Here is a 14,424-nt window from a genome sequence, read left to right as displayed (position 1 = left end):
GTGCTTGCTGTACAGTTATATAAGGATAGGACTTCAGATCCGTGCACTCAGACAACAAGCCAGGCATCAGATACCCAGGACTCCAGTTGCAGGGCATCTAATGTCCGCTTCTGGTCTCAGTGTGCACACAGGCTGAATACCCACACACCCATACTCACATACAAATGGAATCTTTGAAAAACTCAAGTAGAAAATAGTGTGGGTTCTGCCATATGTGCCATTCTGTCTTAAAAATGCCTGTAATCCTACTTTAGGGATTAGATGGACTGCCATGAATTTGAGGGTAGTTTGAGCTACATAGGTAAGATCTCAGCTAAACATAACAAAGCCCCAAGTTATTTCTTAATAATTGTATATTATCATTTTTTAGAGATTTTGATTATTTAGAATGGGACTCTTAAATACATAGATTCACCAGGCCTGGTGAGGCACACTTGTCATCTCAGATAGTCCTGGCTAGTTTTCTGTCAACTGACACAAGCTAGAGTCATCTGAAAAGAGGGAACCTCAATTGAGAGAATGCCTCTGTAAGATGTAGATGTGTAGGGCATTTCCTTTTTTTGAGACAGGGTTTCTCTGTATAACAGTCCTGGCTGTCCTAGAACTCGCTTTGTAGACCAGGCTGGCCTTGAAGTCACTGAGATCCACCTGCCTCTACCTCCCCGATGCTGGGATTAAAGGTGTGCCACCACTGTCTAGCTGGGAGAGCATTTTCTTATTTCGTGATTGGTGGGAGAGGGTCCAGCCTTTTGTGGGTGGTGCTGTCCTTGGGCTGGGTTCCTTAAGAAAGCAGGTTGTTCAAGCCACGATGAGGAAGCCAGTAAGCAGCATTCCTCCATAACCTCTGCATCACTTCCTGCCTCCAGGTTCCTGCCCTGTTTGAGTTCCTGTCCTGACCTACTTCAGTGATACAGAAGTATAAGCCAGATAAACCCTTTCCTCCCCAACTTGCTTTTGTTCATACTGTGTTTTTCATCACAGTAATACTAACCCTAGCCTAGGACACAGTCTTTAGGATATGGAGACCAGAAGCTCAGGATTTCTTGGCCAGCTTCACCTACAGAGCAAAATTTGAGCCTGCCCAGGCTCTACATTACTGTCTCATTCAATAAAAAGAGAAAGAAATTAATAAATTTTTGTTACCCTTACTTTAGGTAAGGCTTGAGAAATAACTGCTCTGGATGAATGTCAGAATGAAATGAAACAAGTTTAGACTGATAGAATTAACTTAAAATTGAAACAAAAATACTCCAGAATGAGAAATTCAAAGATGATTGAGCCAGCATGGTGATGCACACTTGCAGTCTTTGCATTAGGAGGATGGGGGAGGAAATCAAGAGTTAGGACAGCCTGGGCTGTACATACATTCATTGCAAGTTCCAGGACAGCCACCCTATATCAGACAGCTCAACCTTCCCACCTGCCCCTCAAATAAGAGGAAAAAATACAATGACACACCTGGCATTAATGTTTTGGAAGGACCAGCACATGTTGATTCTTTATTTTTAAGGCAGGATTAGTTTTGTTGAACCTTAAGTAATGAAAAACAAGTCCAGAAAGGAGTAAAGTCTGTTTTACAGCTTTACCTTTAGGAAAAATTAGAAGTTACGCTAGATAGCCTGCTATGTTGAGAATAGAATGTTAAATGCCCAGTGGCCATCCTTGTTTCTCACTCTCCTGTACTTGAGTATTGGAGAGAATGAAATTTGTTGATGTCCCTAATTATTTCCTTTGTCCTTATAGGTGGTTTTCCTGGGGGTATGCCTGGTAATTTCCCTGGAGGAATGCCTGGAATGGGCGCTGGCATGCCTGGAATGGCAGGAATGCCTGGACTCAATGAAATCCTCAGTGATCCAGAGGTTCTTGCAGCCATGCAGGTAAGATTTGGAAGAATGAAGTTGGGTTTTGATCATCTAAGCTTTTCTTTCCTACTTTTTAAGATTTATTTATTATGTATACAGTGTTCTGTCTGCATGTGTCCCTGCAGGCCAGAAGAGGGCACCAGATCTCATTACAGATGGCTGTGAGCCACCATGTGGTTGCTGGGAATTGAACTCAGGACCTCTGGAAGAGCAGCCAGTGCTCTTAACCTCTGAGCCATCTCTACAGCTCCAATCTTTCCTACTTTTGTGTAGTGACAGCACAGTTAGCTATTTTTCCTCTTAGTTATCAATTAGCTAATTTTGCAATCTGGCATTTTTCTAAATTGGGATGAATTTTTTTAAAAGATTTATTCATTTTGCTGGGCAGTGCTGGCTCACACCTTTAATCCCAGTATTTGAGAGGCAGAGGTAGGCATATTTCTGTGAATTTGAGGACAGAGTGAGTTTCAAGACAGTCAGGGCTGCACAGAGACCTTGCCTCAAAAACAAACAAACAAACAAACAAAACCCAACATAGCTGAAAAATTCAATTCCACCCCTCTCTTTTTGTACTTTTTCTTCAGGATCCAGAAGTCATGGTGGCTTTCCAGGATGTAGCCCAGAACCCAGCGAATATGTCAAAATATCAGAGCAACCCAAAGGTTATGAATCTCATCAGTAAATTGTCAGCCAAGTTTGGAGGTCAAGCGTAATGTTAAACAGAGCCCTTGCTGAATGAAGAGCGGCTTAGCTCACTTACTGGATGTTGCAATAATACAAACCAGTGTACCTCTGACCTCATCGGGAGAGCTGGGGTGCTTTGAAGATTATCCCTACCCTTCTGCATCAACTGCGGCTGAAGCATTTTACAGTGGTTTGCCATTAGGGTCTTCATTCAGATAATGTTTTCCTACTAGGAAGTACAAACCTGAAACACTTTTCAACCTTAAACATATTTTTAAAAAATTTAGGGGGTGTTAATTCCTACATTTTTCTTTACTAATCTTTTTGGGTTTTTCTTTTGAATTACTGGGCAAGGAAGCTGAATATGGTTGACTTACTGCTCTCATGAATGGAAATAAAGATTTGTTAGTGGGAAGCAAATAAAACCCATTTAAGTTGATTGAGTTGGACATATGGTTACTAAGCATCTTGATTTTTCTTTTCTTTTTTTTTTTTTAATGTTTTATTTCAAAATGATCTATTTCAGTGAATCTCTTGGGACCACCAATATTTGGATCTGACTTGGGTAGGACTGAAGTGTTGGACAGAGCAGCAGCAAGTCCTAGGTTTTGTTTGACCTTGTGTAAGCTGCATTAAAATCTTACACTGTGCTGCAGAGGCGATCTTTGTAATTTTTTAAGTGTTACAGTGGAGTTAGAATGTCTAGTTCCGCCATTGTCACTGTTTCAAATAAATGTTCCGTAGCATTCCCACATCGTGGAGAAAGAGTGCTTTCTGTGTTTCTGTCAAAAATGACCTTTCCTATTAGAGAATACCCCTGTCTGCTTGTCCTTCTCTTAATCTTCTTGAGCTAAGATAGTGTTTTTTCACTAACATCATCAGTTCTATCATTCACAGCGTAATTGTGGAAGCATATTTATTGCTAGTTTAATTTCATATATAGTACATATGGTAATTGTAAGGTCATACCTGTAACAGCTGTGGTATCGTACTTGGTCATGGGGTTGCTTGTTTAAATATTAAAATTCTACACTTGGGAACTCCTATCATATCAAAAGACATTGGAAGGAGGGATCCCCTTGGTTTTAGGTATGCTTATGAAATTGAGGAACAATTGCGAATTTAGAGTTCATGTTGAAGTATACATCTTTGTATTTTGAAGAGTTTAAATTGTTTTACGTATGATGAAAGATTCATTTGTCCTATTTAGCTCTTAAGTACTGTGATGTATTTAATGCCTGTTTTTTCTCCTTCCTTCTGCTGCAAGGATGAAGGAAAAGGATATCCAGACTGCATATTTAAATTAGCACATATCTGAAATCATATGTCTGTGCAGGTTTAACTGCTTCATGCAGCAGACACAGATGCATCTTGTTACATGTAAGAAAAAAGCAGTATTTGAACAGAGCATGCATTTAAAGTCCTTGACAGACATTCATCCCATAATCTTAAATTTGAAGTTTGCACGGTGTTCTTTTTGTTCAAGTGTGTTCTTTCATAAAATTTACATGGTGTGCTGTGCTTTCCTGAAGATCAGTTTCTTTTGGACTCTGACTATACATGACCTAATTATATTCTAATATTGCAAATACTACCATAAATGGGTGAAATTGCTCTTCTGATAACTGTCCTTTGCTTTTAGACTTCTGAGTTCCATAGATAAAAGTCTTTTTTTCATAAAGACTCAGTATCATTTCTACACCAGAAGTATTCTTCGTTTTTTTTTTTTTTTCCACTAAAGATACTATAAGAAAAATACTATAAGAAGATAGAGGGGTTTTCTGCTTTAAAGATATGTGGTTAATATTCCTAAGATGCTAAAATAAAATATGGTTTCAAACTGGATCTTGACCTTCCCCTATTTGTTATGTTAGCATGTTTTTGTTTTTGTTTTTTTGGTTGCAGTATTCACTGAACTTAAGTAATGGGTACAATAGGCTATGGATTACTAAATGTCAACAGAAAGCTGACATATAGTGATTCCACACATGTAATCTCAGTACTTGAGAGGATGAGGGAGGAGTCTGAGTTTGAGGCCAATCTGGACTGCGTAGCAAGACTTCAAATCCAGAGAACCGTCCTCCACTCCCACTCACTTCCTTAATTAATTCAGAGGTTTACTTTTGGTAGATTTCTAGAAGTAGGCAGTTCTGCCACATACTGTAGTAAGTAACTTAGATGTGGGTCCAGAGAAGTTACCTGTCTTAACACCTGAGGAAAAAGGAGGCATGTGGTCAGGGATACAAATGGGGAGATGCTGTTGATACATGGCGCTAACAACTATCTTTTCATACTCCATTGTCAGCTTGATTAGCTGTGAGGGATGAGAAACAGCACACAGGTGTGTGGGCTTGTGGAGAAACGTTTGGACAAAAACAAAAGGCTTGGTTAGCCTGCTAGCTGTTGCACCTTAGGAGACAGCTTCATATAGGAGAAATAGCTTCTGTTTCAGAAAGTGGCTCACACCTGAGGTAAATGGACCTGGGGTAAATGATTCCAGGCCCTAGTGGAGTCAGTTCCTCCAGTGACAGCTTTAATTCTAAATACCTTTGCTTTGCAGTTTTATAGATGAAGAAACTGAAACACTTCGGTAATTGCTCAGTGTAACATTTGTGGAGCTAGAATTTTCACAGACACTTGTGGCCTCCCAGCTCTTTATAAATCCCTGACTCCTGATTATTACAGAAGTTTGCGTGGACACGTGTCTGTGCTTGAGTGGTCATTTTGAAACAAGATTTCACTATGCAATTCTGATTTGAAACAAACTCATTTGTGTAGACCATGCCGCTAAGCCTCTGCCTCATGTGTTGAGATCAAAGGCATGCACTACTGTGCCTTGCTGTTACAGGTTTTTTTTTTTTTTTTTGTCTTGTTGCCTCACGGTAGACCTCATCCTTGTAACGCAGGCTGGCACTTGAATTCTCATCTTTCTGCCTCAGCCTCCCAACTACTTGTATTAGGACAATAGTTGTGTCAGCATGCTTGATTGCTGCTTTAAGAAATGGAAAAGTAGGCCGGGCAGTGGTGGCGCAAGCCTTTAATCCCAGCACTCGGGAGGCAGAGCTAGGCGGATCTCTGAGTTTGAGGCCAGCCTGGGCTACCAAGTGAGTTCCAGGAAAGGCGCAAAGCTACACAGAGAAACCCTGTCTCGAAGAAAGAAAAAAAAAAGAAAAGAAAAGAAATGGAAAAGTAGCTGGGTGGTGGTAGTGCACACCTTTAAACCCAGCACTCAGGCAGAGGCAGATGGATCTGAGTTCTAGGCCACTCTGGTCTACAGAGTAAGTTCAGGGCAGCAAAGGCTACACAAAGAAACCTTGTCTGGGGGTAGAGGCGGGTGGGTGGAGAAATTGAAAGCTAACTGGTTAAATAAAGCATATCAGGTTATGTGTACTGCTGAATACATCATTACTATTCTCTGAATAGTAAAGGACAGCATAATTGAAGTTCTTTGTCTTTTAACGAGTATGCAACTAATAAGACTATGATTGGGACTGGAGGGATGGCTCAACAGTTAAGAGTACATCTTGCAGAGGACCCAAGTTCAGTTCCCAAGCACCCACCCATGTTTGGTAGTTCACAACTGCATGTAACCCTAGCTCCAGGTGGTTGTAGCCCTCTTGGCTTCCAAATGCACTGCACTAACATGCACAAACATACTTTAAAAATAAAAAGTTCAGGGGTTGAAGGAGAAGACAAATACAACAATAGCAAGTTTTGAAAGTTTGGACAATTCTGTGAGACTTTGTGTCACGATGGAAACATAAAATACCAATTTTTCTTTTATATTTATATTTATGTAAGTGCATCTGATGCCTTCAGAGGACAAGACTGGATTCCCCTGGAACTGGATTACAGAGGGTTGTGTGATTGCAACTGAACCCAGATCCTGTGCAAGAGCAGCAAACATTGTTAGCTGTCGAGCCATCTGTCCACCCTCAAATTGTCAGTTTAAGCAAACCGAAGCCTCATGCTAGAGCTTTTGCCTACCATGCGTTAGCCACTTGATTTCAAATCTAGCGGCGGGCTTAGTGATGGGTGTTGGAGGTGCCTCCATGAAGAAATGAATGTTCAAGTTGATGACTTTATCCCTTAGCTGTGGCCATCAGCTTATCTTGGAGGGGTGGTTTTATTGTGACATGGTTTCTGCAGTTTAGACTGGCGTACACCCACTCCATGGTACTGGGATAACAGGCGAAGGTTACTAGGATATGATTTGGGGCGGGGGTGGTTGTAGGTTTTTTGGGGGTTTTGAGACCCAGCATGATCTCAAGCTCTAGGTAGCCAGGTAGCTGAAGGTGACTCAACTGATTCTTTTAACAATATATGTATGTCTCAGTGAGTGCGTGTAGGAGCCCGTGGGAGGCAGATCCCCTGGAGCTGGAGTTAGAGTCGTTTGCTTCCATGTGGGTGCTGGGAAGTAATCACGGTTCCTCTGCAAGAGCAGTAGAATTTAGGTTTCCCTCCAGTCCCTTGATCCTCCTTTTTCTACTTCCTGAATGCTGGAAATACAGGTGTTTGTGGAGTGCTAGGGATCATGCTAAGCTAGCACTCTTACAACTGAGCTACGTCCTCAGCCTGGCAACGTGTATTTTGCAAAGGAATTGGGGTGCAGAGGTCATTAGGAGTTTTTATGTCCCCCGTTTTATGTCAATAGGCATGACTAACCAAGTCAGCTTGCTAACAGCCAGGAGTCCGCCTTGGCGGCGCTTTGAGCGCGGATCGTCTAAGTACTCCGGGAATCGCCCCGCCCCTTGCTCTCTCCGGACCAATCGGTGTTCAGGGGCTGTTCTCCCGGCCCACAGAGGGCTGCTTGTGACCCGGAAGTGGTTGTTCTGGTGGAGGCGGGCGGGTCTGAGAGGTGGGGCTTGAGACGCTCCTTTCAGGAGCCCACACTGCGGCGTCTGAGGGGGAAAGTGTGGCATTATGGCCTCTGTGCTGTCCTACGAAAGCCTGGTACACGCCGTGGCCGGAGCCGTGGTGAGGAGGGGTTTGGGGCTTTTCGAAGTCAGCCCCGGGATGGGGCCGGGAGATGGGCACGAGGGGGCCGTGGGGCTGAGTCTGTCACGACGGGGAAAGTTGCTGCAAGAGTGAGGGTGAGGCCAGCGCCCACCCACTCGCCCGCCTGCCCGTGCCCCTGCCGCGCTCTCCCATCGCCCGTCGGGACTGGCGGTCACAAAGGTCCAGAGTTGCTATTTTCTTCACCTTGTAACGTTTAAGGCCAGCCATCCCCATACTTCACACCAAACTTCGACTCACTGGTCCTGAGGAGGAACTAGGTGGGAAGCTGCGGTGCTTGACGAAAGGCTGCTGACAGCCAGTTGTCATGCCCCACCACAGGCAAGTGGCAACAGCTAGTAGAATACCTCTGATCAGCGTTATTGCCAGGAAACGGCAGGGTGTTTTTGTTTTTTAAAATCAGGATCGGTGTTGTTATCCACTCCATGTATAGTTACTATGAGTTAAGTGCTCGGTTCTTGGACGTAGAGGCGTCTGAGTTTCTTCCCTTTCCCTTGCAACTCTACATTCTTGGCACGAGTAACGTTCCTCTTTGGTTCTTTTCTTCGGACTCTTTCTCATGTCCTCCCCTAACTTCTAACCAACATGTACCTTTAGCCTTTTTAGAATTACTCTGGACCATTACTGAATGCTCCTCCTCCCCCAATATTAATGCAGGGACCGCTCATGCTCTGTAAAGAGGAATCTGAGTTTTCGAATTCCAGTTCTATTATTTATTTACTAGGTAATCTCAAGTCTTACCTTTGTAACCTGTAAAGCAGAAGAAATGATAGTTTTCTCCTAGACTCTTGAGAATCAGGTGAGGGGATATTACATGAAGTGTCCTTTTCAAGAAGCCTCATTCATTTAAATCAACCAGAAGAGCCTTTCACCCATTGTGAAAGACCCGGCGATGGAAGTTTGCTTGACGTGTTTTCAGTTTTCAGTTGGTCACAGAGACCTGTGTGACTGGAGTGGAAATGCAAATGGCCACCAAATTATTCATGACTCTGTGTAGGAAAGAGCAGCTGTTGAACTTACTGATTTACACGCCAAACCTGATCTTCTAGGCTGCTTTCTCTGTGGAAGTAGAATAAGGAAGGCACAGTAGGCAGGCAAGAAGTGGCTGTAAGGCTTAGATGAGGTTGTGGAAGTGGTAAGTGATTGTTCTCTTGAAATGTATTTATAAGAGCCACCATAGTTTAGTGAGAGATACCATGTAGATTAGGGTTGGTTGTCTGACAGATTTTTGGCTGAAGGAACATGGTCTTCCTCCTGAGTGAGCTGACAATGGTGAAGGCATGGGTTTGGGGGGAAAGATAAACTTGGTTCTAGTTTTGAGCTAGTTAAATTTGAAGTCCCTGAGAGTAGCATGACATTAAATAATTAACTCACCAAGGAAGTGACCATGGACTGAGTGGAAAAGCAGGCGACAGTAAAAGTTCGGGGAAGTAAGGTTTCAGGCACAGAGTAGACTTGAGAACTAGTGGGGTGGGAGGAAACTGGAAATGCACCCTGCCAGCTGTTCGGAGAAAGTATTTCAGGAAGAAGGGTGTTGTCCCAGTGGGTCATCTGCTGCCAGGCCTCAAGTAAGGTGAGGATAGTGAACTAATTACTGGGCTGACCAAAATAATAAGTACAGCGGTTAATCGAGAAGACCAGTTTTGGTGGATTGGTGGGCAAGATGGAATGTAACAGAAAATAGGAAGAAGAGAAATCCTTGTTACTTTTTCTTTCTCTTATCCAATGTCATTTATTGAGTTCGTCGTTCTGTGGGCCGTATGGTCTTCTAGGTTCTAAGAATATAAAAAACAAAGTCACTTTCTTCACTAACCATTGGCTCCAGTAGAGAAGCCAGTAAACGAGTAAACAAAATGATTTTAAATAGTGAGTGCTATTAAATAAGTAGGGCTAGTAAGCATCTGTTTATAGAAGGCGACAGATATTTTATGTATTATGTACGGTCTCTGTTGTAGCTGCTCAGCAGAGCCATAGTGGTGTGAAAGCAGCCACAGACCATAAGTAAATGGATGGGCAGAGCTCTGTTTCCCATAAAACTGTTGTCACAGAAACAGACAGTACATTGGTTTTGGCCCACGGACCAGTTTTCTGAGCCCTGTGATAAAGCATGACCATGGCAGGGGTGATATATATCTATTAATCTACACAAAACATTTTCATTGATTTATTTCCTATTTTTCTTTCATTAAAATTTCACTTGAAGCCAGGCGGTGGTGTCATGTACCTTTAATCCCAACACAGGGATTAAGGCAGGTGAATCTCTTGAGTTCGTGGCCAACCTGGTCTACAGAGCAAGTTCTAGGACAGCCAGGGCTACACAGAGAAACGCTGTCTTAAAAAAAAGAAAAAGAAAATTTCAGTTGAAATTATGCACTCTGATTTTGCTGGCTTTTCCCCCCAAGTTAACTATTATATGCTTTTATAAGAAAATTCATTTTATTACTCTTGCTTTCTATCAGGAAAGTAGTATTTCTAGTACATATATGAATGAGAAGTAGCTCTGTATGTTGTTTTGGTTATTTTGAAACAGGGTCTCACTGTGTAGCCCAGTGTAGCCCAGAATAGCCTCAAACTTATAAACTTTTCAGCCTCAGCCTCCTAAATTCTTGAAATTAAAGGCATGTACCACTGTATCCAGCTGCTCCGGTGTGTGTGTGTGTGTGTGTGTGTGTGTGTGTATGTGTGTGTGTGTGTGTGTGTAGCCCAGGCTGGACTTGAACTTGTGAATCTCCTATCCCTTTCTGTTCAGGTATCCTCCCAGTGTGTGCTACCACAACCAGCGGTGTTTTGTTGTTGCTGCTGTGGTGATGATGATGATGATGATGATGATGATTACTATTCAACTGTCATGCCAAAGAGTTGTTTTAAAATTCTTAGTAGGGGCTGGGTGGCGGTGGGACACACCTTTAATCCCAGCATTCGGGAGCCAAGCAGATCTCTCTGAATTTTAGGCCAGCCTGGTCTACATAGCGAGATCCAGGATAGGCACCAAAACTACACAGAGAAACCCTATCTCGAGAAACAAAAAACAAACAAAAAACAAAAATTCTTAGCAGGTCTGTATATTAAAGTTAAATAACATAACCTAGGCTGTAATATTTTGGTTATCATCAGATTATTTTTGAAAGATTTCATATGTAAAAATGTGTCTCTTTTTTTTAAGCTGACTTTGACCTTGCTGTGTAACCAAAGATGATCTTGAACTTCTGATCTTCTTGTTTCCAGCTCCTAAATTCTAAGATTAGAGCATTAGGTTTTTGGATTGAATCCAAGCTTCCAAACTAATAGGTTTTCTGCACCTCCACCCCATAATTGTTTTCTCTACCAACGCAGTAAGTCAGATCAAGCCAAATTGAAAAAGTATAACAAGTTTATTTGAGCAAAGCAACTCCTGGGTGAGTTCTCCAGTCTCAGAGATCAAGACCAGAGAATTCTTGTCCCCAAACTAAAGCAGGGAGACTTTATAGGTTGTAGGTGAGGGGTGATGACGTGTCCCCCACAAGCTGGGCTTGTGCCCAAGTATGGTGCTTTAGGCCGGGACTTGAGTGGCTGGCAACTTCAGGGGAGGAAGCTGCAGTAGCCACCACGAGTGTGGAACTGGGCTTTTTTGTGCCTGCCTTTGTTTAGAGACTCTGCCTGGGTTAGAGAGAGGGAGACAGGAATGGGGCTTTCCGGATCATGCAAGGGCAAGTTGGAGGTTCTAACCCAACACAAAGATGCTTGGCAAGCTCTACCAACTTAGTTACATCCCGCACCCAGAAATATCTATTTACAAGCAAAAGATTTCTGTAGTCTAGAATTTGAAAAGCGCTATTTGTAGGACTTACATGGGGTAGATTGCACACTGAAACAGGGTTCAGAATTGTCATGATTAATCAGTAATATCAAAATTTTTATTTATTAGTCGGTTTGTTGGAATTTGTGTGGAGATGAAAGGACAACTGTGGGGAGTCAGTTTTTTCTTTCACTGCATGGTTCCAGGCATGAACTCAGGTCTTCAGGCTTGTTCCACAAGAGGTTTTATCCTTGCTGTCTCAGTTCTCTGGCCTGATTGATCAGTAACTTTAAGGAAACATCTTTTGTACCAACGGCTTATTTAAATCATTTTGATTTATTTTTTTGTTTGCCTTGTTTATCTAGCAGGGCAGTCTCTTTATATTGGTTAGGCTGGCCTTCAACTTCTGGGTTCAGGACACCCTGCATCCTTGAGTAGCTGAGGTTGTTAGAGAATCTCCAATGTTATGCAGAGGAGTTTGGGTTACAGTTGGTCAGATAAAATGTTTGTTGAAATGTAGCTACATCATTGGCCTCTGTTCTCTGTGTGTTTATATACAAATGAGGTAGACTTTTGTTGTTATTATTTATATAACTGTTAGTAGAGTTTCTTATTCTGGGATTTTTCTGTTTGCTTGTTATGAGTGTGTTTGTTTTGGAATATAGAGTATCCATGTGACTCAGTTAGGGCTCCCTGGTTACAGGGTGGAGAAACAGACTGGGTATTTTAAGCATTAAGGTGAGTTTTCTTTAAAGGCTATTTGAGACCTGCTCTGTCAATGGGAAGCTGAAAAACTTGGAGCAGAAAGGAGCCAAGTGGCTCTAGATGATTTCTGAAATAGTCACTGGAAAGTCTACCAGACACCACCACTGACATCAGAAGCTTTGTCCTGCCTGTCTCCCCTGACCAGATTCTACTTCAGAGTCAAAGTCCTGCAGAGTTCCTGCTAACAGAACTCAGTGCCTTGTACCCAGGCGAGCCTTGACAAGCCTCTTGTAATGAACAGGTGTGGAAGGAAGGTATGGGCAGAAGGACCCTTTAGAGGCCTCTTCAGGGGCTATAGTGGAGGGTGGCACCTGGATTTTCTGTCCTGCCAAGATTGTATACAGTAGGGCGAGGTAGTTCTTCAGAAGAAAATTAGAGGCTGGAGAAATGGCTCAGCAGTTAGAAGCTATGGCTACTTTTACAGAGGACCCAGCTGCAATTCCCAGCACCACATGATCGCTCACAACCATTTTTATCTTCCATCAAATGATATCCAACACCCTCTTCTGGCCTCCATAGGAACGGTATGCATGTGGTACACAGACAACAATCATACATATAAATTAAGAAAAGAAAATCAGCAAAAGAGAGTGATGTTATGTGACCCAAAACTTTTGACATCTGTATATCAGTGTGCTAGAGTGCCTTGAAGTCAGATGTAGTGGTTGTGCACACCTACAATCCCAAACCTCAGCACTCAAGGTAGGAAGGAGGATCCCACTTCCTAAACCAGTCTGGGCTATATAGGGAGACCCTGTCTCTAAAATCAGAAGTCTTCAAATAGCATTGATTTTTAAAAATATATTAATATTCCAAAGCTGGACATGGTGGTACACTCCTTTAATCCCAACACTAGGCAGGCAGAGTCAGGTGAATCTCTTGAATTCGAGGCCAGCCTGGTCTGCAGAGTGAGATCCAGGATGGCCAGGGCTACACAGAGAAACCTTGTCTTGAAAAACAAAACAACAAAAAAGTAATATAGGAATATTTCATTTATGTATGGTTACTTATACTACACTTCAGTCCTTTGCTTTGATAAACATTTTGTATAATGCAAATGTTAATGTTATCTCCCATGACTCCATTACTTCAGTTTCACTAATTTTGTGATATTTAGAGAAAGAAAAAACAAACTATATTTCCAGAGTCAATTAATTTGTATCCCTATCTGTAAAATGTCAGTAACCTCCCAGGGCTTGTGATATTAATAATGTAATAAGACTTTTTATGTTACTTGACACTATTATAGTGTATATGTATAGGGCTTTTGAAATTGAAATTGAATAGTCATGTTACAGTATCCTTTGACTTTTGCTTTCCCGCAACGTTTGTATGTATATTCTATGGGCAAAGGACTCCTATTGAGGTGCTCTGAAGGTCAGAAAACAGTTTCCTGGAGTTGATTCTTCTCTTCCCACCATGTAGGTTCTGGGGAATCAAACTTGGGCCATCAGACTTGGCAACAAGCATCTTTATCCTCTGAGCTACCATGCTGGCCCTCTCTTACCTCTTTTTCTTTTTTTCAAGCCAGGGTTTCTCTGTGTAGTATTGGAGCCTGTCCTGGAATTCACTCTGTAGCCCAGGCTGGCCTCGAACTCACAGAGATCCACCTGCCCCTGCCTCACGAGTGCTGGGATTAAAAGCGTGCGCCACCACCGCCCGGTCTTACCTCTTTTTAAAGAAGTAAATGTGTTCTAATAGCTAGAAAGAGTTTTGGAGTAAAGTTTAGCTCTCTGTCATTGTGGATAACTTACATTTTTTTCCTGAACTTGGGTTTGCCAAGTTATGAACACAGGGTTTTAATGAGACATTAGGGAACTGATGGGAATATTCCAGTTGGGTCTGTTCTTAAAATTGCATTCTTTTTACCCAGTTTCAGAAACTCAGTAAGTATGTAATTAGCATGGTCAGTGGCCTGAGTTTAATCTCCAGCACCAAGAAGGAGGAAGAGAAGGGCAACCCTTACTGCTGCTTTCACTCTAGCAGATGATCTCACCTTTATCCTCTAAAACCTAGAGGATAAAGTCTAGTTCATCTGCCGTGTGTGGGGCCCGCACACCTTTAATCCCAGCACTCAGGAGACAGAGGCAGACAGATCTCTGTGAGTTCGAGATCCAGAAAGCCAAGGCTGCTCAAAGAAACCCTGTCTCGGAAAAAATGAGAAAAAAAAAAAAGAAAGAAAGAAAGAAAAAAGGGAAAACAAACAAGCGAACCAATTGGAAAGAAGGTAGGAAGAAGTATATTTACTGGGCTCTAAAAATGTATGTCTTTCTTTAACATTATTTATAGTGGGGTGTGTATGTGTGTGTCTGTGTGTGTGTA

The 14,424-nt window shown here is 42.3% G+C and overlaps 2 protein-coding genes across 3 annotated transcripts in view; both read left to right on the top strand.

Annotated features, from left to right (window-relative positions):
* Nucleotides 1-4,391, top strand: part of St13 (ST13 Hsp70 interacting protein) — a 36,189-nt gene extending 31,798 nt beyond the window's left edge. Inside the window, exons 11-12 of the mRNA XM_028871210.2 lie at nt 1,744-1,877; nt 2,447-4,391. Of these exons, the coding sequence (XP_028727043.1) occupies nt 1,744-1,877; nt 2,447-2,575 (263 nt within the window). The 3' untranslated portion in view covers nt 2,576-4,391. The remainder of the gene's footprint in view (nt 1-1,743; nt 1,878-2,446) is intronic.
* A 2,990-nt stretch (nt 4,392-7,381) lies between these two features.
* Slc25a17 (solute carrier family 25 member 17) overlaps nt 7,382-14,424 on the top strand; it is a 51,756-nt gene continuing 44,713 nt past the window's right edge. The window contains exon 1 of one of the 2 annotated variants that reach the window (XM_037197689.1): nt 7,382-7,523. In XM_037197689.1, the coding sequence (XP_037053584.1) occupies nt 7,470-7,523 (54 nt within the window). In that variant the 5' untranslated portion in view covers nt 7,382-7,469. The remainder of the gene's footprint in view (nt 7,524-14,424) is intronic. The other variant, XM_028871206.2, reaches the window with a different exon arrangement.

The sequence above is a fragment of the Peromyscus leucopus genome, chromosome 20 (assembly GCF_004664715.2).
Source record: "Peromyscus leucopus breed LL Stock chromosome 20, UCI_PerLeu_2.1, whole genome shotgun sequence".
In the NCBI taxonomy this organism is placed as follows: domain Eukaryota; kingdom Metazoa; phylum Chordata; class Mammalia; order Rodentia; family Cricetidae; genus Peromyscus; species Peromyscus leucopus.
Note: the sequence above shows the minus strand (reverse complement) of the source record. Positions and strands in the feature narration are given on the sequence as shown.